This window comes from Symphalangus syndactylus, chromosome 8 (assembly GCF_028878055.3).
Source record: "Symphalangus syndactylus isolate Jambi chromosome 8, NHGRI_mSymSyn1-v2.1_pri, whole genome shotgun sequence".
NCBI lineage: Eukaryota > Metazoa > Chordata > Mammalia > Primates > Hylobatidae > Symphalangus > Symphalangus syndactylus.
Window position 1 is genome coordinate 131,811,221 of NC_072430.2, and position 21,628 is coordinate 131,832,848.

Here is a 21,628-nt window from a genome sequence, read left to right on the forward strand (position 1 = left end):
TCCACCTCCCGGGTTCACGCCATTTTCCTGCCTCAGTCTCCCGAGTAGCTGGGACTACAGGCACCCGCCACCACGCCCGGCTAATTTTTTGTATTTTTAGTAGAGAGGGGGTTTCACCGTGGTCTCGATCTCCTGACCTCGTGATCCGCCCGCCTCGGCCTCCCAAAGTGCTGGGATTACAAGCGTGAGCCAGCGCGCCTGGCCGACTGGATCTTAACTATCTTTATCTTCATGTCTGGTCTCTTGGCTCCCAAGTGAGCTGCTAAAGGTTAAAAACTGCCCTTTTCACTGTTTCACCAGAAGCAGGCCTTAAAACAAGCCACAAAAGAGTTGCAGAGACTTTTATGACTGTTCTCCTGCCTAAGATGCAACTGCTAGATCACAGCTCAGCAGAGCCTCCATCTTGCTGTTGGCCTGACGCTGTAAACAGCAGTGTGCCTGGCGCCCTGCAGTTCGCTAAGTGCAGCCACATGTTGTCCACAACAATCTAAGAGGGTTTTCTTTGTTGCAACCACCTGTGTTAAGAGCACAAAATATTTTGTTTCAACAGAGCTTTTGACTGCACCAAACAAAAATACCCTATCACTCAGAAGAGCATTCCACTCATCTACCTTCTCACAAATGAATAGTTGTCATCATGTGGGAATAGATGAAGCAGTGTGTTTCTGTTCGAGTCTATCACTATCACAAAAAAACATAACTTGTATTTAGTCTGTTCTCACACTGCTAATAAATACACACCTGAGACTGGGTAATTTGTAAAGGAAAGGGGTTAATTGATTCACAGTTCCATATGGCTAGGGAGGCCTCACCATTATGAGGGAAGGTGAATGAGGAACAAAGTTATATCTTACATGGTGGCAGGCAAGAGAGAATGAGAGCCAAGCGAAAGGGAAAATCCCTTATAAAATCACCAGATCTCATGAGACTTATTCACCACGACAAGAACAGTATGGGGCAAATAACCCCATTGATTCAATTGTCTCCCACTGGGTCCCTCTCAGGAGACTTGGGAATTATGGGAGCTACAATTCAAAATGAGGTTTGGGTGGAGACACAGCCAAACCATATCATAACAGCAACAAGCCAAAGTGTTATAGCACTAACATTGCAGACAACAGTTTTAGAAGATTCCCTCTACAGGAAACTTCTGCAGAGGTGCTGTGCCTTTTAAAGGGTATGCTTTATTTTGCTGTTATTCTCGAGAAGGGTGCATTCTCTACAGTTGTGTCAGAGCCCCACCTTCAGCTCAGCTATGTGGAGGCATGGCCAGGTTTTCTATCACCTGATTTTGTCTCCCCAGCCACACGGAAAGGCTCGAGATAAGCCACTGACCCAAAGCAGCCCAACCCAGAACTTGGCTGAGTGACAGAGAACTGACTCTGGGATGAGGATGGTACAGACAGAATGTGGATCACTCCTCTAGGAGAGTTGAAATTAGGAATCCAAGAGAGGAGAGAAAGAGAGAGACGAAGAAAGAAAAATGCATCAGGAGATACCCTGAGGTAGAATTGGACATTAGATGGCTGAGGCAGGCCAAAGTGAAGGGCAAAACTGAATATAGAGAAAACGAACACACTGAGTAAGCATGAAAACCTGTTTCAAAAGAGGAAAATGCAAAAAGAGAAGGACAGATGGTTTCATGAAGGTTTCATGAAAGGATAAATGATCAGCTTACTCCTGAGAGCTGGCCATTCCTGACATAAAGTCTTATGGTCAATTTACTTGAGCAAACTGACCTCTGCAGCCCAGTTGGACAGAAAGCACAGCCCCACCCTTCACAGCTGGGTCCAAAACTCTACCACCACAAGAAGCAGCTCACTTCCTCCTCCTCCTCCTCCTCCTCCTCTCTTCCAAGAGGGAAATGGAACATACGCACCCTGGGCCTTTGACGTCCACCTTGCTCACCAACCCAAGTAAGATTCACAGCCTCTTTCCCAGCAGCAGTAATTTCCAGCATGTACATTCAGCAAATACCACTTTGTTATCCTCCTCTAACTCCATGAGCCTTTTTTCTCCCCGCTTCACTCCTTTATGAAAATTCCTGGACTCCAATTCCCCTGGGACTTCTTATGAGTCTCTGCCCAATGCTTTCCAAATGACAGGTTTGGGAACAAGATCTGAGATCTTCCAAATCATTATCTCTACCACAGGGAGTTTATTTTCTCAGCAACCCAATCTTGAAAACAAATACACCCTGCTGGGGTTCTCATCAAATGGGGGAGGAGAAATGTCCAAGATTAGGGGACCAGATAAACAGAACACTGAGTATTGGATGCTTCCAGTCACAGAAAGGTAACAGAAGCATAAAAATGTTTTCTCCTCTTCCAAAGTAACATTAAATCTTTGATTTCTATTTAATGATAATTTTTTATTGGTTCAGTAAAATAATTTACTACTAACTCGATGACTGCACATGCTTCCCTTTTTGGCCTTTTGACACTGAGCCATCTGAATTCTCTCTTTCTAAAATAATTTTTGTGATTGCTTGAACACCTGTTTCTATATACATTTCTCTTTCTAAAACAGAATTCTCAAATATTCAGCTTTTGTAGAGAAATAGGCAGAGGATCTCAGAGGTCATGAAAGTGTTCCCAGAAAAAGAATGACATGTCCTATTCACCTCCATCCACCTGGACATCTCCTTTAGAGGGCCACATATTTTTCTGGTCAGAGTCAACCTAACCATTTCCCAACATACAAGCTGGTTACTTGGTTTTGCTCTTTCTAAAATCCCACTTTTTGGGGTTGACTCTACCTTCAGACTTTCAAAGAATTTAGGTTGGTTTGAGCTCTTTAGCAAAAACAGTCACTCTCATCCCACATCCCAAGGTTTTCAAAGTGGGTCATGAGTCCGTGTGGCCCATGGACCACTGGAATGTGGATGGAGCTTCATGTTCTCTGAGAAGCAGCAAGGAAAACTGGACAATTACTCAACTAAATTCTTAAGAATGACTCGGAGTTCCAACTTGATCAGAATGTGCTGGACTGTGGCCAAGCCCATCCCCACCTTTCCTTCCCTCCAGATTCAGCGGAACTGTTTGAGACTGCTGCAGAGTGCTCAGTTGACATTGGAGTTGAGTTTGCTAGTGCAATTGGACCATATCTCAGTTCACCCACCATCTGGCAATATAGGCTTTTATTATCATTTTCCCCTTGAGGTCTCCTCCCAATATCAACAGAAAATTTGACAGCAACCATAATATTGTCACTTCTCAGAACCACCCAAAGGTGATACACGTTCCAAAAATATACAACTGACTTTCCAAATCAGAGGAGCCCTTTGCCTCCAAGTTAAGAATGACATCTTGATTCAGAGTATTGTCAAGTCTCTTGCCAAAACCACTAATCCCCCACATTTGTCTTGCTTTATGGTTTTCCCCCTAAGTAGGGCTGGAGACTCTATCTGAATTCTCTGGACCTTTCGGACCTCCCAGAATTGCCTTGGGGGTGAACTCCAGCGGTAATACTCAACAATTCCACTGGGCAGGGCCCACTCCCAACTACAATGTGAAGCTAGCATTTGCCTTCGATGACTTCTCACCTCTGCTGCCACTTCCCCTCCATGGAAACCGTCTGCCTACCTCCATTGCTATCTCTGTGCTCATGGTTAGTGAATAAAAGTAGAGCTTTGAAGTTAAGAAGATTTGTGTTCAGATCTTGATGACTCCCATCATATAAGTAATTAATTAATTATGCAACTAAAAATTACACTTCGCCATGTAATCCTTAGGAAGTTTGTAGCCCCTGCGAACACTTGATTTCTCAGTGTGTAAATTAATACCTAACGGACTTAAATGAGTAGGACTTGGTGCCTACAGCAATGCCTGGCATGTAGGAGCAGCTCAATAAATGCTTCTTTCCTTCCTTTCTAATCTGCCATGGAGAAAAAAAAAGAGCTCACAATATATTGGGAAAAAGCAATAAACATAAAAACCTGGCCAGGCGTGCTGGCTCACACCTGCAATCCCAGCACTTTGGGATGCCAAGGTGGATGGATTACTTGAGCCCAGGAGTTTGAGACCCGCCTGGACAACATGGTGAAATCACATCTCTACCAAAAAAAAAAAAAAATTAGCCAGCTGGGTTGCACATGCCTGTAGTCTCAGCTACATGGGAGGCTGAGGTGGGAGAATCACTTGAGCCCAGGAGGCAGAGGTTGCTGTGAGTGGAGATCACACCACTGCAGCCAACCTAGGTGACAGAGTGAAACCCCGTCTAAAAAAAAAAAAGAAAAAAAGTGAAAACCAGGGCAAGCCAGGCAGACACCAGGAAGCAGACAAGACTTGATTTAGGAAGGAAGGAAGATCTGGGGAAATGGAAAAAAAAAAAAAGGGAATAAGCTATGACAGTACCTTATAAAGTACCTTTTAAACATCAGGAGAGAAAAATTACAAGGGATAAATTTTTCAGTTAGTTAGAAGGAGATACACAGAAGGACAATTCTAGGTAGAATCACAGTCAGCATAAATTCACTCTGAGAATAAAAGACTGGAAAAAGATATACCACACAAACATAGGAAACCTATAATGGGTTTATAGCACACAAACATAGGAAACCTATAATGGGTATATTAACAGCCCATAAAAAAGACTTCGGGATAGGCAGTGACCCTTGATAATGATTTAAAAATTAATATTGTAGGAAGCTATAAATATTAATATATGTGCTTAACAACAGAACTTCAAATTAGATGAAGGAAAAACTGCAAAATTGAAGGAAAAAATAGACAAATCCTAAAATATAGTTGGGAACTAATAATCTTCTCTTGGTTATTGATAGAACAAAGTATAATACCAGTTAAGACACAGAAGATCTGAACAACACTTATCAACCATCTTTACTTAATTTAATACATACTAGGACACTATACCAAGCAATCATAGTATATATTCTTTTCAAGTGGACATGGCATATCCACCAAGATAGATCATATGCTGGATCATAAAACAAGTTTCAACACATTTCAAAAGACTGAAATCTTGCAGAGAATTACACTAGAATTCAATGGTAAGCCATCTAGGAAAGTCCCAAATATTTGGAAATTAAACAGCACACTTCCAAATAACCCATGAGTCAAGGAAGAAATCAGAAAATGTTTTGAGCTGAATGATAATAAAAACACAACATATCAAAATTTACAGGATGCAACTAACCCAGTGCAGAAAAGGATATTCTAGGTATTGGAAAAGAAAAAAATCAAAAATCAATTACCTAAGCTTCTATCTTAGAAAACTAGGAAAAGAACAAATTAAACCTGAAGCAAAATAAGAAAATAATAAATATTAAAGAGGAAATTAACAAAGGAGAAAGCATTCAAACAGTAGAGGAAAGTCAACGAAACCCAACGTTAGTAGTTGGTTTTGTATACAATTGATACACCTGAAAACTTAAGAATATTAAAAATGACAATATGACAGTATCAAATGAGAAAGGGGATTAAAAAGATAATTAGAGAATCTTCTTATAATTATATGTCAATAAATTTAACAATGTAGAGGAAATAAATAATTTTGTGAAAGACATCAATTATCAAAACTGACACAAGAAACAATAGAAAATTTAAATGGCCCTATAGCAATTAAATTTATAATTAATGAATTTTGTAAGTAAAAACCTTCCCCAAAGAAAACTTCAGGGCTAGTTGGCTTTACTAGTGAATTCTATCAAACATTTAATGAAGAAATAATACCAGCTTTTTTATATACTCTTTCTGAATATAGAAAAAAAGAGAATGCTGGCCAACTTATTTTATGAGGCTAGCATTATTCAGATACCAAAACTGACAAAGATATTACAGGAAAACTACAGATCAGTATATCTTGTGAATATAAACATGACTCTCCTTAACATAATATTAACAAATAAAATCCATATATATGTAAATGCAAATGACCTAGAATAGCCTAAGCAATTTTTATAAAAAGCAACAAAGTTGAAGGACTTACACTAGTCTTGCTAAAAAACTACAGTCATAAGAATGATGGTAAATGAATAGACATGTAGATAAATGGAACAAAAAGACTCAAACATGATGATCAATTGATTTTTCACAAAGGTGCCATGGCAATTTAGTGGGGGAAAAAGTCTTTTCAACAACTGGTGCCACAACAACTGGATATTCACATGGAAAAAAAATTCAATGAATCTTTATCTCATACCATACCCAGAAATTAACTTAAAAGAGATCATTGAGGTAAAAGTAACAATACTACACAAGAAGAAAACATAGGAGAAAATTTCTGCAATTTTGGCATAGGTATAGAGTTCTCAGGTAACAAGAAAAGCACAAATCACAAAAGAAAAAAATTATAAATTATATTCCATCAAAACAAAAACTTTTGCTTCTTAAAAATAAGGAAATGAAAAGACAATTCTCAGAATGGGAGAAAATACTCACAATACTTGTATCTAACATTGATCTTGTATCCACAATATATAAATAACTCTTACGATTCAACAATAAGAAGATAAAAAGCCAAATTTTAAGTGGAAAAAAGATTTGAATAGGCACTTCACAAAAGAAGCTACATGAATGTTCAATAAGTACATTAAAAGATATTCAACATCATTAGTTATTGAAGAAATGCAAACCACTCTGTGATACCTCTGTATAAACATTAGGATGGCTAAAATTAAAAAATTAACAGCAAAATAAATATATGTAGCAACTGGAACTCCTATGCATTGTATTCTACCTTGCATTGAGAAGGTAGAATAGAACCACTTTGGAAGACTATTTCTTTTATAATTAAATGTACATCTACCATATGACCCAACCATTTCATTCCTAGGTATTTACTTGAGAGAAATGAAAATGCATGCCCACAAAAAGACTTGTAGAAAAATATTCATAGTAGCTTGATTTGTAGTAGCCCCAAACTAGAAACAATCCAAATGCCCAAAAATAGGTAAATGGATTTTTTTTCAAAGTGTGATCTCCACACAATACTACTAAGCAATAGAAAATAACAAACTCCTAATCCACACAACATGGATGAATCTGAATATTGCTATGCAGAGTTAGAGAAGCCAGATATAAGACAGTACACACGGTGTAATTCCATCAACACAAAATTCTAAAAAATGCCAACTAAAATGAAGTCTACAGTGACAGAAGGCAGATCAGTAGTGGTCTGAGGATGGGGTGTGGAAAGAGGGATGGATAGCAAAGTGGCAGAGAAACTTCTGGGAGTGATAGAAAAATACTGCAGCTTGATGGGCGGTAGTGGTTTCACAGGGTGGATGCATCGGCAAAACTTTTTCAATTCCATGCAATTTATGGAACATAGATTATACCTCAAGAAATGTGCTTTTTAAATTCCCTAATAATATGCTTTGACTTTGTGTCCCCACCTAAATCTCATCTTGAATTGTAACCCCATAATCCCCATTTGTCATGGGAGGGACCCAGTGGGAGGTAATTGAATCATGGGGGTGGTTTCCCACATGCTGTTCTCATGATACTGAGTGAGTTCTCATGAGATATGATGGTTTTATAAGGGGCTTCCCCCTTCGCTCAGCACTCATTCTCTCTCCTGCTGCCCTGTGAAGAGGTGCCTTCCACCATGATTGTAAGTTTCCTGAGGCCTCCCCAGCCATGCAGAATTGTGAGTCAATTAAGCCTCTTTTCTTTATAAATTACCCAGTCTCAGGTGATTCTTCATAGCAGTATGAGAACAGAATACACTTAAATAATCTCTGAACCTTCCCTCGAAGGCTTTGTAATATAGAACAATAATTCACCACACATTATTTCTGTGCTATATAATAAAGTTCTGGACAAAGGTGTTCACAGGGACCATGCTCTTTAATCCTTGACCTAGATCTTAAAGCACAAGTAGTTGTAGAAGACAGACCAAGGAGGAGGTCCCTGTGAGCAGAGGCAATAGTAAATATGAAGGTGCGAGGTGAGGAAGTCTGTATGGTGAACCAGAGAAATCATAAAAAGCTTGGGATGACACGAGATAAAACAAAAAAGTTGACTTGAGACCACACTATTCTATTCCAAGAAATGTGAAATCAGTTGTGAAGTTAAAGGGGAACTTCTGGAAGCTTTTAAACAAACAAGTGGCATGATGTGTGTGGTGAGTATTACTGATATTTGCCACCTGTTTCCCACTCTTTCCAGGCATGTGGTAGATTTCATTTCCCTGCCCCTTACAGAATAAAGCATGACCATATGATCCACTTAGCCAGTGAAATGTGAGTAGAAGTAGCCTGTGTTAAATCTAGGAGGAAGGCTGAAGGGTAGTTTTAGTTTAGCACATTCTCTTCCCCTTCTGAGGTGATTAGAGAAGAGGTTGAGAGGGCATTTCCAGGAGGTCCCTGAGTGGCTACAATAAACAGAGGACCCCCACCCCATTCCCACCTCCCCGTGTCCTGTGATGAATATGTAGTAGAAACGATGAGAAAATTTCCATAATGATAAGCCTCTGGACTGGGGGGATTGTTTGTAACTGCCTCTAAAGTCACCTGTCCTTGCTAGCATAATGTGCAATTTTAATTGGTAACTCTGATAATTACATAGAAGATGAGTTTCAGAATAGAAAGCCTGCAGGACAGAAAGCTAGCTAGATAGCTACCATAATCCACAGATGATAGTGCAAGGCAGAAGCCATGAACTTAGAGAAGCAGAGAAGGAGTCCAGAGATGCAATGGCAAGAAATGACATGAGTTGGTAATCACTCAGATTGTAAAAGCACCCAAGAGCCTAATTGTTTCAGAGGTGTGGAAAAGAGAAAGTTCTTGAAAGAAAAAGGATGGCTAAGAGGGGAGATGAAGTAAAACAAGATTAATGAAGCAGCTATGGGCAGCATAAGAGGTGTATCTTGTATCTCATTAAAAGCAGAGGCACATCCCTCTACAATGAAGGCTAGAGGTAGATCATGAACTTAGGAAGAAAACAGACTAAGTGTGAATGCTGGGTGAATTTGACAAGTCATTCAACTTCATTTGTGCATTCATTAATTCATTCAGCAAACAGTAGCAGCTTCATTCATTCTTTCAACATCAGTAAAGAACACAAAAATGGCCCCTGCCCTAATGGGGCTTACACTGAAATGTAGTGAAGCAGACACAACTATTTAAACATTGTGTAGAAAACGGACATGATACTGTGATAACAAATTACATAGGACTTGTCAAAGACAATAACCACTCATTTTGGTTAAAACTCCTACCTGGCGTCAAAGTAAAAAAATAGAGACCTCTGTGTCCTTTGAATGTACGAAAAGAACCATCCTCCTATCCTCTTGCTGTTTTACATTTAAAGAACCAACTGTGAAAAATCAACTCTCTTGACCCAAAGACAGTTTTTTTAACAATCAAGCCTTCCAGTTAATTAACACCACCTGTTTATGTTTGACAGGTGAGCCTGTCAAACATTGTTCTAAAGGTGGCAGGTGGGGAATGGGTGGTTAAATGTGGCTCTTAGATAAGCAACTTCTCAGAGTTTTAAGTACCAGGTGCATACGAATCACCTGGAGATCTTGGTGAATGTGGGATCTGATTCAGTGGATCCAGAGAGAGACCTGAGACTCTACCTTTCCAACAAGCTCCCAGGGAGGCCAATGCTGCTGGTCCCAAGGGATGCCAAGGCAAGGTTCTAGAGGCCTTGGAAGTGTATTAACCTCAAGGGAGTTCATAGGCTATGCTTGCCTCCCGCCGTTTTAGTACTGAGCTCAGAAGAGCATCTCTACCACGTGCCACCATTTCTCATCAGGGCCACCTATTTTCCTTTGTACAAAAAAAGAATCAAATTTCACTATGTGACTATTGTGTGAAGATCCTGCACAAAGGGTTTTTGCTAGCTTATTAGATTCCAACAACTCCCTGAGGTGGGTACGGTGAGTATGTCTATTTTATAGAAGGGAAGACTCCAGCCCAGCGAGGTTAGGTCACACTAGTAAGTATGGAAAGGATTCAAAACTCCAGAGTCTACTCCAGAGGTCAAGCTCTCCAGCATTGCCTCTTTCTTGCTGTATTTACATCACAAGTTTCTTTCCGGCTCTGTATCTGCATCAGAAATGACTTGCAGTTGACTGCTACTTCCTGTTCCAAAATTGATAAAAACCAAGTCTAGTCCTCCAACAAAATGACTTGGTTTCAGGAAAAGGCAATTAAAATTCAGATTGAGGAATCTTCTGGAATTTGGCAAAGAGAAGAAGCATTTAACATTGGCATTGAGATTTTTTGTTTGTACTTTTTAAAATGAAATACTGTCAGTTTGTGAAAGATAATCATGTGACTCTCAGAACTCTTGGACACTGTCACTTCAACAGAACACCTGCTGTTTCATTCTACAACAGTGGCAGAAGTTTCCAGAAGAACCCCCCCTACCAATGGAAAGAAGCTACTGCATAGCACACGGCAACATCTGCGATATGGTCATAAATCCCACAGTGTTCCCAAGTTGTAATGAAGAGTTTAATATATGTGCTTTTTATTATTTTGCTAAGAATATATCCTAATTCAACATGTGTGTGAAATTTTCACATGTGCGTGAAAACAGGAGCTCTCATACTTGATTGTGCATGGGAATGTACAGGAAATTTTAAAACAGCTAGAGAGTCTGATAAAATTGGCTTGGAATGGTCTGGGTAGCAACATTTTTTGATCCTCCCAAAGACTCTAATGCACAACAGTAGTTGAGAATCACTGGCATAAAAGACAGAAAGAAGACTGTAAGATTCATGCTATAGTCAAAATAAAAGGAACGGGAGGAGTGTCTTCATTCACTGTTAGGGTTTTGCCTACCTGCATGGCTACAAAGTTCTAAGATACAAATGATCCCAAATTTAACTGCAAGCAAGTGGTTCCCTACAATCAGGGACCAACTGCATGATCATACTTGGTGTCTGAAACCAACCGCAGCAAATAACAGCAACACTGTTCCAAAGCAAAGATTCTTAACCTGAGGATGGAATTCAGGTGATCTGTATAGGAAACTCATATAGGAAAACAAGTTGCATCTTTATTTTTAGTAACATGTCACAGAAGTTCAACATGTCCTTCCCTTATGAGCACAGGCAACAGAGCACAGTAGTATTGCCAGTTTTGATAGTTTGCACCTACTGGTATTTTCATGTCACATTTCAGTTTGGGCTATTATCTCAAAATACCATTTGCAGTCATCACTACTTTGATATTACTGTTGCTTAATCGGCCTGCTGTTAAATCAAGCTATTTAATGCAATAATGATGATGCACCTGTGTTAGTTACTATATCACGACTTGAGGCCTTCCATAATTGCACTCCAGTAAAACTGATTCTGATTTAATTGTATTTTATGCATTTCACAACATTCTTCTGGGAAGGAGTCTAATTGCTTTACCAGAACCAGTGTGGTCCGTGCCACAGGAAACGGCGAGAGCCGGCTGGAGGACGGTGCCCTGGCACATTTGCATCGCAGGCCACCCCCAGGAAGAGCGCACCCTGACCAGAGCTGAGTCTTGTTTTGCCCTGCATTTCCGCAGATAAGGTTTGGCCTGAAAAGCAGTTCAACTCAGCGGAGAATAAGATGGGCTTTCTCTTTCTCCTCAGCTGCCTCTTTCTCTTGGCATTTTGGAGTGCCCCGACTGCCAGGCCGGTAACTCGAGCCTCCAAATTAATCAAAACACACAGCACCCAGTTAAAGCCCAGGAAGACGAGCCCAGGAGCCAGACGCGCTCTCCTCTGGTGACCCCCGGGCCACAACTCCCCAGCCGGGCCCGCCACCACCCCTTGAATGCCACGCTCCCTCCACTGCCCCTCCCAGGCAGGTGCCGGGTCCCGGGACAGCGGTTGCCCCACCTATGGGCGCCTTACCTGTGGGGACGCCCGCAGCGCCGGGAGCTGCCGTCTTGCCCGCCCACGGCACGCGCACCTCCAGCCCCAATCCACCCGCGCCCCGCTGCCTCTTCGCGGCGCTCTCGCAGCCAAGCCCGGCGGCCGCAAGTTAGAGGCGGGCTGGAGGCGGGGAACGCGGACCGCCGCGGGCGCGGGGAGCAAGCGGGGCCTCCCGAGTGCAGACGCCCGGTTCGCCTCCCGCTTAATCTGGGCAGGGCCGCTGGCCACTCCCTCCACCCTGCTCAGCCACCTCCCCACCGCACACCCCCAAACTCCCCACCTCCGACCCGCACCCCACTTCCCCGCCTGGGCCCCCGGACCTTGGGAGCATCACCTCCTTAACTCCTTACCCCGGATCCGCGACCACCTGCCCCTCAGGCGCCCAGCCCTTTCTCGCCTCCTGGGCACGATGCCCGGGTAGAAGGGACACTGCCCGGTAAGTTGGGAGGGAGGGGGGTATGAGGGCGGGACCTGAGCCACGTCTTCCCTCCCTTGGAGCCACAACCAAAAAGCCTGGGTGGGGAGGGACGAACCGTGCGACCCAGCCCTACAAAACCCGCCCCGGCCTAGTGGCGAGGCGAGCTTTCCAGCCGGGCTCCCAGAGCCGCGCTGCGCAGGAGACGCGGTGGCCTGAGAGCCTGCGAGTTCCCGGACTCGCCCAGGCTCTGAGCGCGCGCCCACCATGAGCCCCCGGACGGCCCCCAGGCCGCAGGTGTTCCTGCTGCAGCTCCTGCTGGTGCTCCTGGCGGCGGCGCCCGCAGCCAGCAAGGTGAGTGGGGGCTGCGCAACCCGCACCTCCGCACTTCCACCCCCCCTCCCCGCGTCCGGGGGACACGCTGGCCCCACCCTCAGCGGCGCGGTAGTGGAGCGGCTGCCGCGCTAGTGGCGGGGCTGCGGGCTTCACGCAGGTCCCGGGACAGGCAGCGTGCGGAAAGGAGCAAGCGGGGATGCCCTGGAATAGGTGGAATGCGCGGGGCTGGGGGAAGAGGCGAGGAGGGGGCTTGTCCAGTGCCTAGGAGTCAGGGATGGCGGGGACAGGCCTCCAGAGGTCAGTAAATTAAAAAATAGACACATAGGTAATCGCCAGGGATGATACGTGAGAACATCGGATGTGGAGATGCACGGTGTCACGCTGGTGAATCAAATCAAGCAGCTTGGCCGAGCGCACAGAGGGCTGGCAGGAGACACCTGCAGGGAGTCCCAGCTGCCACTTCCTAGCTGGGACGTCGCACTAAACCCTGACCTCCCTGGGGCTCAGTTTCTTCCTTGCAAAACTTGCCCTCCAGTTTTCCTTTGCTATTGTTGGGAAAAGCAAATGCTATCACTGAAAAATTAAAAGCACCTGAGAAATCGAACGCAGGTTAGAATCAATTAAGCAATCTGACACTTTGATTTGATTTTTGACTTGGAATTTGAGTGAAACTGGATTTATTTAAATCCATCCCATATTTCTCATTCTCTGCCATTAAATAGAAATTGATTGTCCTCGAAACGATTGTGCCTCCTAGAGTTGACTCACTTGATTTTACCTTGTGAAAGTAAACTTTAACTTTTCAGATACTTGTTATTTTTACACTTTGAAAAGTTGATTTGGGTGATAACGTGGCATAGAAAATTTCATTTCCAAGGATGAGCAGATGTTTTTACAAATGTTATCATTGAGATTATGATTGGAAATTAATGGTCACATAAATATTTATATATGTTACATAAAAAGAATTTTAGAACCTATGGTCACATATAATCCAAGTTTTTCCTATTTAAATTAAATGAAGACATTGCAGACATTATAGGTGAAACTAAAGCCCTCTCTGACACCCCCATACCTCTCCCCATTTCCCTGTCTTCCAAGAGGTATCCACTTTCATGTTTCATGTTGTTTTCCAAACACTGTCCATGAATTTACAGACACACATATGAACCCACAAACAAACACATATGTATGTTTTTGTTGGCTTTTTAACATAAATGATTGTGCTGTATTCCTTTGCAACCTGTAGACCAGTCCATGTCAGTATTTAAGATCTCCCTGTTTTTCTTTTTGCTTTGTTGCATAGTTTTTCACAATATGCCAAAGTTAATTTAACCATTTCTCTATCAGTTTACATTTAGGTTATTCACTGTTTCACATTCTAAAGCACATTTGTAATCCATGTAATCTGTTTATGTAGCTGGTTCTAACAAAAATGCACTTTGCATACATTAGGAATTCCCAGCCCAGGTATTTAAATGCTACTAGGCATGATAGATAAAACTCATGCAAGTCAGTGGGGATGCTCTACCAGCTTTAACCAAGACAAATAAATCCAAAAAAGCAAAATCCTAAAGGAAATGTATGTTGTGGGGAAGCCTGGAGAAGAGATTCAGAGCAGGGCTTTTGCACATGTTTCTGAATTTAGAAGAAGAGGAATGAGATTGGGAAGGGGTGGAAGAATTGTACTTGTGTAAGGATCAGCCTGAAAAAGTAATGCTTGGGGACCATGCAAACTCTAGTTATGCCATTTTCTGTTGTTATATTCCTGTATTATTTTTACATGTAAACTTTTCTGTTTTGAGTTTGGCCAAATCTTGGTGACTTCTTGCTGAAATTAATCCATTTGTATTGTTTCTCTGATCACTTGAAGTAAGTCTTTCATTAAAAAGTTTTCAGGATTATTATTTCCAGTGTACCTGCTGGGTTAGAGAGAAAATATGCCAGTAAAATAATGAAATGTGCCTTCATCTTGTAGAAAAAGGAATCACAACGTTCACTGATAATCGGGCAATGTGCACCAACATGGCTCCCTTCACAGAGAAACTCTGCTGTTGGGCAAGGCTGTTGACCACTCTGAGCCTCAGTTTTCTCATCTGTAAAATGAGAGAGTTGAAACCCCAAGGGGGCCAGCAGGTGAAGTAAGGAGTAAGGCAATGGGGTAAGAGACAATCTTCAGAGCCTAGTTGTTAGCATGCTAGAATTCAAGCCCAATTGTGCCAGCATCACTTCAAGAGACAAGTTGGGAATCCAGTTTTTATTAGAAACTTCTCAAATTCTAAATATTAGCAACTAAGCCAAAACTTTACAAAAACATAGTGTGGGCCAATGTATAAGTGAGAGCTAAATGTAACTTTGGAGCCATTATATTTTATTATTTTTATTCTACTCCAGTTAAGGATGTGTTTCACTCTAAATTTCTTCAGTTTTACTTTAGCATTTCTCAAAACAGGGAAGTAGCAGCGGTGTTGACTCTACATGCTAACTTTGTTTAGATGAGATGGAACTGTCCACCCACACAATTTGGACTGATGTGCCCAGAATGAAATACCTATGCAACTTTGCACAGGCATCCCGTTCCAGGCTGGCTGCCCAGTGCATCCCCAGGTTTTATAGCTGTCAGGGCCCAGCTCACCCACTTGAAACAGGGAGGCACCTTGTTGTTGTCTCAGGCAATAGACCTGGGAGTGGAGGTATAGAAAGCCCCGTCTTTGATTTCTGGATAAGGTGAGGTTCACATATCAAGATATCATGGTTTATCCTTCTTTTTGCCTTAGCATTCCAGACAGGGCAGCAATATGAGAAGCAAATATCAAAACTTGAAAAGCACCTACATTTGGGGAGGATGCTTTCTCACCGGACTTCATTTTCAAATTTAAGCACTTTCAGTTAAATTAGAAAACAAAAAGTAACGGAATAGACACCAAATTTTCTATCCCTGAGATTAAGCAACTATTAATATACTTTGACTTGTTCGTTCTCAGATTTCTACCTTTCGGAAAAAAAATCTGAATACAGAAAGTCATACACATGTTCTTTGCTCCCTCTTTTATCCCAAAAAGTTTATGTATATAATTTCCCTGCACAGTGGGTGTATTGTGTGTGTATGTGTGTGTGTGTGTTCTCTGTAAAAAATAAGTATTACTGTTTTGTGGTCTTTCAAATGTAATAAATAGTTTCACATTATACGTATCTATTGGAGCTTGCTTTTTATCACTCCATATTATGTTTTTGGATTTTATCCATGTTGGTACATATAGATATGATGTATTTGTAGTAGTAGCTGCTGCATAGTATCTAGTTATATAAAGTAGGTTCATTTTTCCATCTCCCTAAACAAAGTAAGCTTGTCTTTATATTTTCATTTTATAAAGTTGCAATGCATATTTTGGTATATGCACCATTGTGACAACTAGAATGTGAATTCCTAAGTGGTTCAGAGAAAACAAATTTAAATATATTAGGAATTGACAAGTTCATCTGCAAAAGGGTTGTACCAGCAATGTACCAGAGTGCCTGTTTCCCTATGTCTTTGGCAAAGTTTGGTGTGCTTAGATGTTAATGGTGTGAAATGAGATCTTGTTTTGACTAGTGAGTTTGTAAACTTTTTTCTTTTTTAATTGGCCACTTATATTTCCCTCAGTGTGAACTGCATAGTACAACTTTCTGCCTGTTTATCTATTGTGAACTTTGCCTTTTTGTTGCTAATTAATTAGAAGTTATTTATATATTTGGATACAAAACTTTTGTCATTAAAGTGTATAGCAAATATTTTATTCCAACCTTTGGTTTATCTTTGAGTTATTGGTGCCTTAATGTATAATACTGTTTTCACTATAATCTCAAACTGATTTTGTTTTGACATTTTGTCTTTTGTACCTTGTCAAAAATTTTTTTTCCTTTCCTGGGACTATAGGAATGTTCTCCCACATTTAAAAAAAGTTTCGTAGTTTATAACTCTTTTCAGTTAGATCTCTTACTCCTGGAATTATTTTCTACTTATGAGATCTACTTTTATCTTTTTCCATGTAGATGACAAATCCTCCCAACATTTTCAATAAAATAGTATATTCTTTCCTTCAATGTTTTGCAGTGTTATAGCTGCAAACATGTATACCATTCATATGTGGGTCTATTTGTAAACTCTCTATTCCATTGGTCCAATATTTTTTTGTCCCTCCACCAATACCACACTGTTTTGATCACTATGTTTATATTAAATCTGTGTCTGGTAGGACAAGTAGAAGACAGAACAGTTATCCCTGTTATTATTATTCTTTAAATTTATGACAGGTATTCTTTCCTCTTTGCTCTTCTGGCTGAATTTTAGCATCTGCATGTCAAAGGTCCATCAATGATTCCTGTGGGATGTTAATTGGTATTGCACTGAACATATAGGAAGGTTAACTACTTGTTGTTGAAGTATAAACACATGGTGGTACACAGAAATGCTACTGATTTTTAATTTTTGATGTTGGGTCAAGCAATATTATTGAATTTTCTTATTATTTCTAACAGTTTGTAGATACTCTTAGATTTTTTTATTTAGTCACATTGTCAGTGAATAGTTTTTCTTCCTTTTTAATCTTTATGCCTTTTTTCCCTTGTATTAATGTGCTGACCAGCTGTATTAGTCTGTTTTCATGCTGCTGATAATGACATACCCGAGACTCGATAATTTATGAAGAAAAAGAGGTTTAATGGACTCACAGTTCCACGTGGCTGGGGAGGCCTCACAATCATGGCAAAAGCGCAAGGGACATCTTACATGGTGGCAGGCAAGAGGGAAAGAGAGGCAAGTGAAAGGGGAAACCCCTTATAAAACATCAGATCTCATGAGCCTTATTCACTACCACAAGAAACTACCCCCATGATTCAACTACCTCCCACTGAGTCCCTCCCACAACACATGGGAATTATGGAAGCTACAATTCAAGATGATATTTGGGTGGGAACACAGCCAAACCATATCTCCAGCACTACAGGGCAATGCTAAATAAAAGCAGTAATAATATATATTTTTGTGTCATTACTGAAGTTAAAGGAAATATTTTTAACATTTTATTAAGTATGATTTTTTCTGTAGCGTTTTAATAATTCTCCTCATCAGTTTAGGGAGTTTCACTCCCTAATATTACTGTCATTGTTCTACTTAATGACTGGATGTTAATGTTATCATTTATTTAGTCTGTATCTATTTTAAGAAAATCATATATTCTTTAGTCAGTCAAGGTAGCAAATTAATTTATTTTTAAAATATTTAACCATCCTTGTATTGCTGTGGGATAAAGTCTAGTCGAAATGGCTCTTCTTAAAGCCTATACTATTATTAAATGTGGCACAAATATGGAAAAGTGAATTAACAAATGTAGCATTTAATGGCTTATTAGCTGAACACCCACATAAAGACCATTTGGGTCAAGGAACAGCACACTGCTAACACCCAGAAGTCACCCTTGCATCTGTCTCAGCCACAATCCCCTTTCTTTTCCCTGAAAGAAACTATAATCTGACTTCTAATAATCATTTCCTCGCTTTTTAAAATGGCTTTATCATCTAAATACTTATTCCAAGTGCTGTATTTTGGTTCTGCCTCTTCTGAACTTTATGTATGTAGATTCACACACTTTGAGATGGCATATGTAAATTCCTAGTGCCATGCTCAGGGCATAAATGTAGCTAACACAGGAGTGGGCGCCTGTGAGAGTCCACCTAAGACATATACACTGTGGCCATATGTTTGCTGACATCTCTAAACAGGAAAGTTGAGATCTTAAATAACTGATGTGTGTGATGGAACAAAATCCACGTGTGCGCTGTTTTCTGGAATGAAGCTGTTGGCGTCTGTCTTAGTCAGCTTGGGCTGCCATCACAAAATACCATAGACTGAGTGGCTTAAACAGGCACTTATTTCTCACAGTTCTGGAAGCTGGAAAGTCCAAGATCGGGGTCCCAAATTGTTACTGGTGGTGAATCCGTGTGGGTCTGCAGAAACCTCAATTCTTGCCTCCTCAGAAGAAAGAATTCAACTGAGGGGCAGAAGGCAGAAGGAGAGACCAAGGCAAGTTTTAGAGCAGGAGTGAAAGTTTATGAGAGAGCTTTAGAGCAGGAATGAAAGGAAGGAAAGTACACTTGGAAGAGGGCCATGCAGGCAACTTGAAAGGCAAGTGCCTCATTTCACCTTTAACTTAGGGTTTTATATGTTGGCAGACTTCTGGGATCTAGTGTCCCTTCTCTCCTGATTCTTCCCTTGGGGTGGGCTGTCCGTATGTGCAGTGGCCGGCCAGCACTTCAGAGGGGAGCATGCGCGGTGTGTTCACTGGAGTTGTGTGCCTGTTCACTTGAGGCATTCTTTACGGGTGGAATGTCCCTGGAAGGTCATATACCAGTTAAACTTCGCCATTTTGCCTCTTAATGTGCATGCTTGAGCCCACTCTCCCAACTCCTGAGATCTTAGCGGGAAGATGCTGCTCACCACCTTCAGGTGTTTTCATTTCTTGGGAGACTGCCTTTCCCTGGCACTGGCTGCAACCAATTATTACTTTACAAAGACTGTTCAACAACCGCCTGACCATCATATGATAGTTGCCTGACATTCCTGATGAGGCAGGTGCCCTCTCCTGCCCTGTTCATGCCTGACTAGCTACCTACAGTAACAAAATGTCTGGGTGCTGGTAGGGGCCCTCTTTCTGGCTTTCAGGCTGCTGACCTCTCATTATATCCTCACAAGGTAGTTCGGCGGGGGTGGGTGGGGAGAAAGAGAGAGCTACTTCTGTGGTTTCTTCTTCTTCTCCTCCTCCTCCTCCTCCTCCTCCTTCTTCCTCTTCATCTTCTTCTTTCTTCATCTTCTTTTTTTTTTTTTAGATGGAGTCTTGCTGTTTTGCCCAGGCTAAAGTTCAGTGGCACTATCTTGGTTCACTGGAGCCTCTGCCTCCCAGATTCAAGCAATTCTCCTGCCTCACCCTTTCCGGTAGCTGGGACTTCAGGCACAGGCTGCCACACCGGCTAATTTTTGTATTTTTAGTAGAGATGGGGTTTCACCATGTTGGCCAGGCTGATCTCAGACTCCTGACCTCAAGTGATCCACCCGACTCTGCCTCCCAAAGGGCTGGGATTACAGGCGTGAGGCACAGCGTCTGGCTGGGTTTCTTCTGATAAGGGCACAGATCCCATCATGAAGACCCCACCCTCATGACCTCATCTAAACCTAATTACCTTTAGAGGCCCCACTTCCAAAAACCATTACCCTATGCTTTTACAGCTTCAACCTAGGAATTTAGAGGGACAGAAACTTTCAGTCTGTAACATTCTGCCCCTGGTCTCAGGATGTATTACACACATAAAGAAGGCCTTAAAACTCTTTAACTGAAACAATGAGTTAGAGCAAAGCTACTAAATGAAGCAAAGGAAGCTCGGTGGGTAAACTTAACCTGTAACAATCACAGTTTAAAATGTTAGTTTTAATATCATTTCTATAATAAAAATTCTCAGTGTTAGACATCAGTGGGAATTAGGAACTATTAATAAAAACCTTTCAATACAACAGAACACTCTTTGCTCTTCTTAGCAAAACGGATTAGACAGAAGCTTCACTTTATGGTGACGAAATAAGTACAAATCTGGTAAGAAAGCACCTTACTCCAGGTTCCACGTTGATCTCCCAAAATGTGAGTCCCTGGCTCTGCTTTTCTCAAAGTAGCCATGTCAGCCTTTCCATTCTTCCAGGTGTTCCTCATGTAAATGCTAATTAGGGCCGCCAATTTCAGGTCCGTTTCCTAACCGAGACTAAATTAAATTATATTGCTGCAATAGTTTTCCACTTCACACACCTGCAAAACTTCGGGTAAACATCTGTGTCCATGCTATACAATAGAAATATAATGTGAGCCATGACTACAAGCCTCATATGTCATTTCAAATTTAATATTTTTTAGTAGCCACACTAAAAAAATAGATGGATGAAACTAATTTTAATGTTTTATTTATACCAATACATCTGTAATATTATCATTTTAATATGTAATCACTATTGAAAACATTAATGAGATATTTTACAAACTTTTTTTCCTGTTAAGTCTTCAAGGTCTGGTGTGTATTTTGTACTTACCTCCAGAACATCTCAATTCAAATGAGCCACATTTTCAAGCATCTGTAGCCATATGTAGCCACTGTCCTGGACAGCATATGTCTATGTAAGTGGCATCCAGAGGAGAGGAGGTGATACAGTCCATCATGTCATTCTGTGGAGAGAATAGACTTTGTCTGGTTATTTCCCGTAAGAAATAAATACTTGTCAAAATGAAACACTTTAATTGAAGGCGAAAAATCAAGCTGAGTTGTGCCTAAATATCTGTGCATCTTTTTCTCCAGAAAATTAAGATAGTTGGCCTTGGCTGCAGTGTTTAAAGCTATACAAATTAGCATTGTAATTTGACGCGCATTGTAATTTTGTAAGTTATGTACAGGAAAAATTGAAAACACATCACAAAACAGAAAATAATTGGGAAAGGAATGGGGCAAGGGAAATATATTGAAAACCAACACACCACACCTTACCTTTCATTTTAAACTAGAAATCAAATTATCACTAGCATCCAGACAGGGTAAGAGGTTTAGTATTACATTGGCCAAGTAAATTCCAAAAAGGTCTCTATTTTTCTTATCTGAAAATGATGACAACGTATTTAGAGCAGACAAAAGTGCTCCATATAGTGCGTGGTACAGAATGCGTATCCAGCGTTTTTAGTCTAGCAATTATTATTATTATTACTTTGAGGTGGAGTCTTGCTTTGTCACCCAGGTTGGAGTGCAGTGGCACGATCTTGGCTCACTGCAACCTCCACCTCCCAGGTTCATGCGATCCTCCTGCCTCAGCCTCCTGAGTAGTTGGGATTACAGGCACCTGCCACTACGCCCAGCTAATTTTTGTATTTTTAGAAGAGACGGGGTCTCACCATGTTGGCCAGGCTGGTCTTGAACTCCTGACCCGAAGTGATCCACCCACCTTGGCTTCCCAAAGTGTTGGGATTACAGGTGTGAGCCCCCA

At 41.3% G+C, this 21,628-nt stretch overlaps 2 protein-coding genes across 3 annotated transcripts in view; one reads left to right on the forward strand and one right to left on the reverse strand.

Moving 5' to 3' along the window:
- COL4A4 (collagen type IV alpha 4 chain) overlaps nucleotides 1–21,628 on the reverse strand; it is a 322,996-nt gene that overhangs the window by 157,402 nt on the left and 143,966 nt on the right. Inside the window, exon 1 of one of the 2 annotated variants that reach the window (XM_055290810.1) lies at nucleotides 11,811–12,009. The gene's annotated coding sequence lies outside the window, so the exon portion shown is untranslated. Of the gene's footprint in view, nucleotides 1–11,810; nucleotides 12,010–20,689; nucleotides 20,823–21,628 lie in introns of those variants that run through there. The other variant, XM_063645750.1, reaches the window with a different exon arrangement.
- The window catches only part of COL4A3 (collagen type IV alpha 3 chain), a 153,175-nt gene continuing 143,910 nt past the window's right edge, over nucleotides 12,364–21,628 (forward strand). Inside the window, exon 1 of the mRNA XM_055290811.2 lies at nucleotides 12,364–12,600. Coding sequence (XP_055146786.1) covers nucleotides 12,514–12,600 — 87 coding nt within the window. The 5' untranslated portion in view covers nucleotides 12,364–12,513. The remainder of the gene's footprint in view (nucleotides 12,601–21,628) is intronic.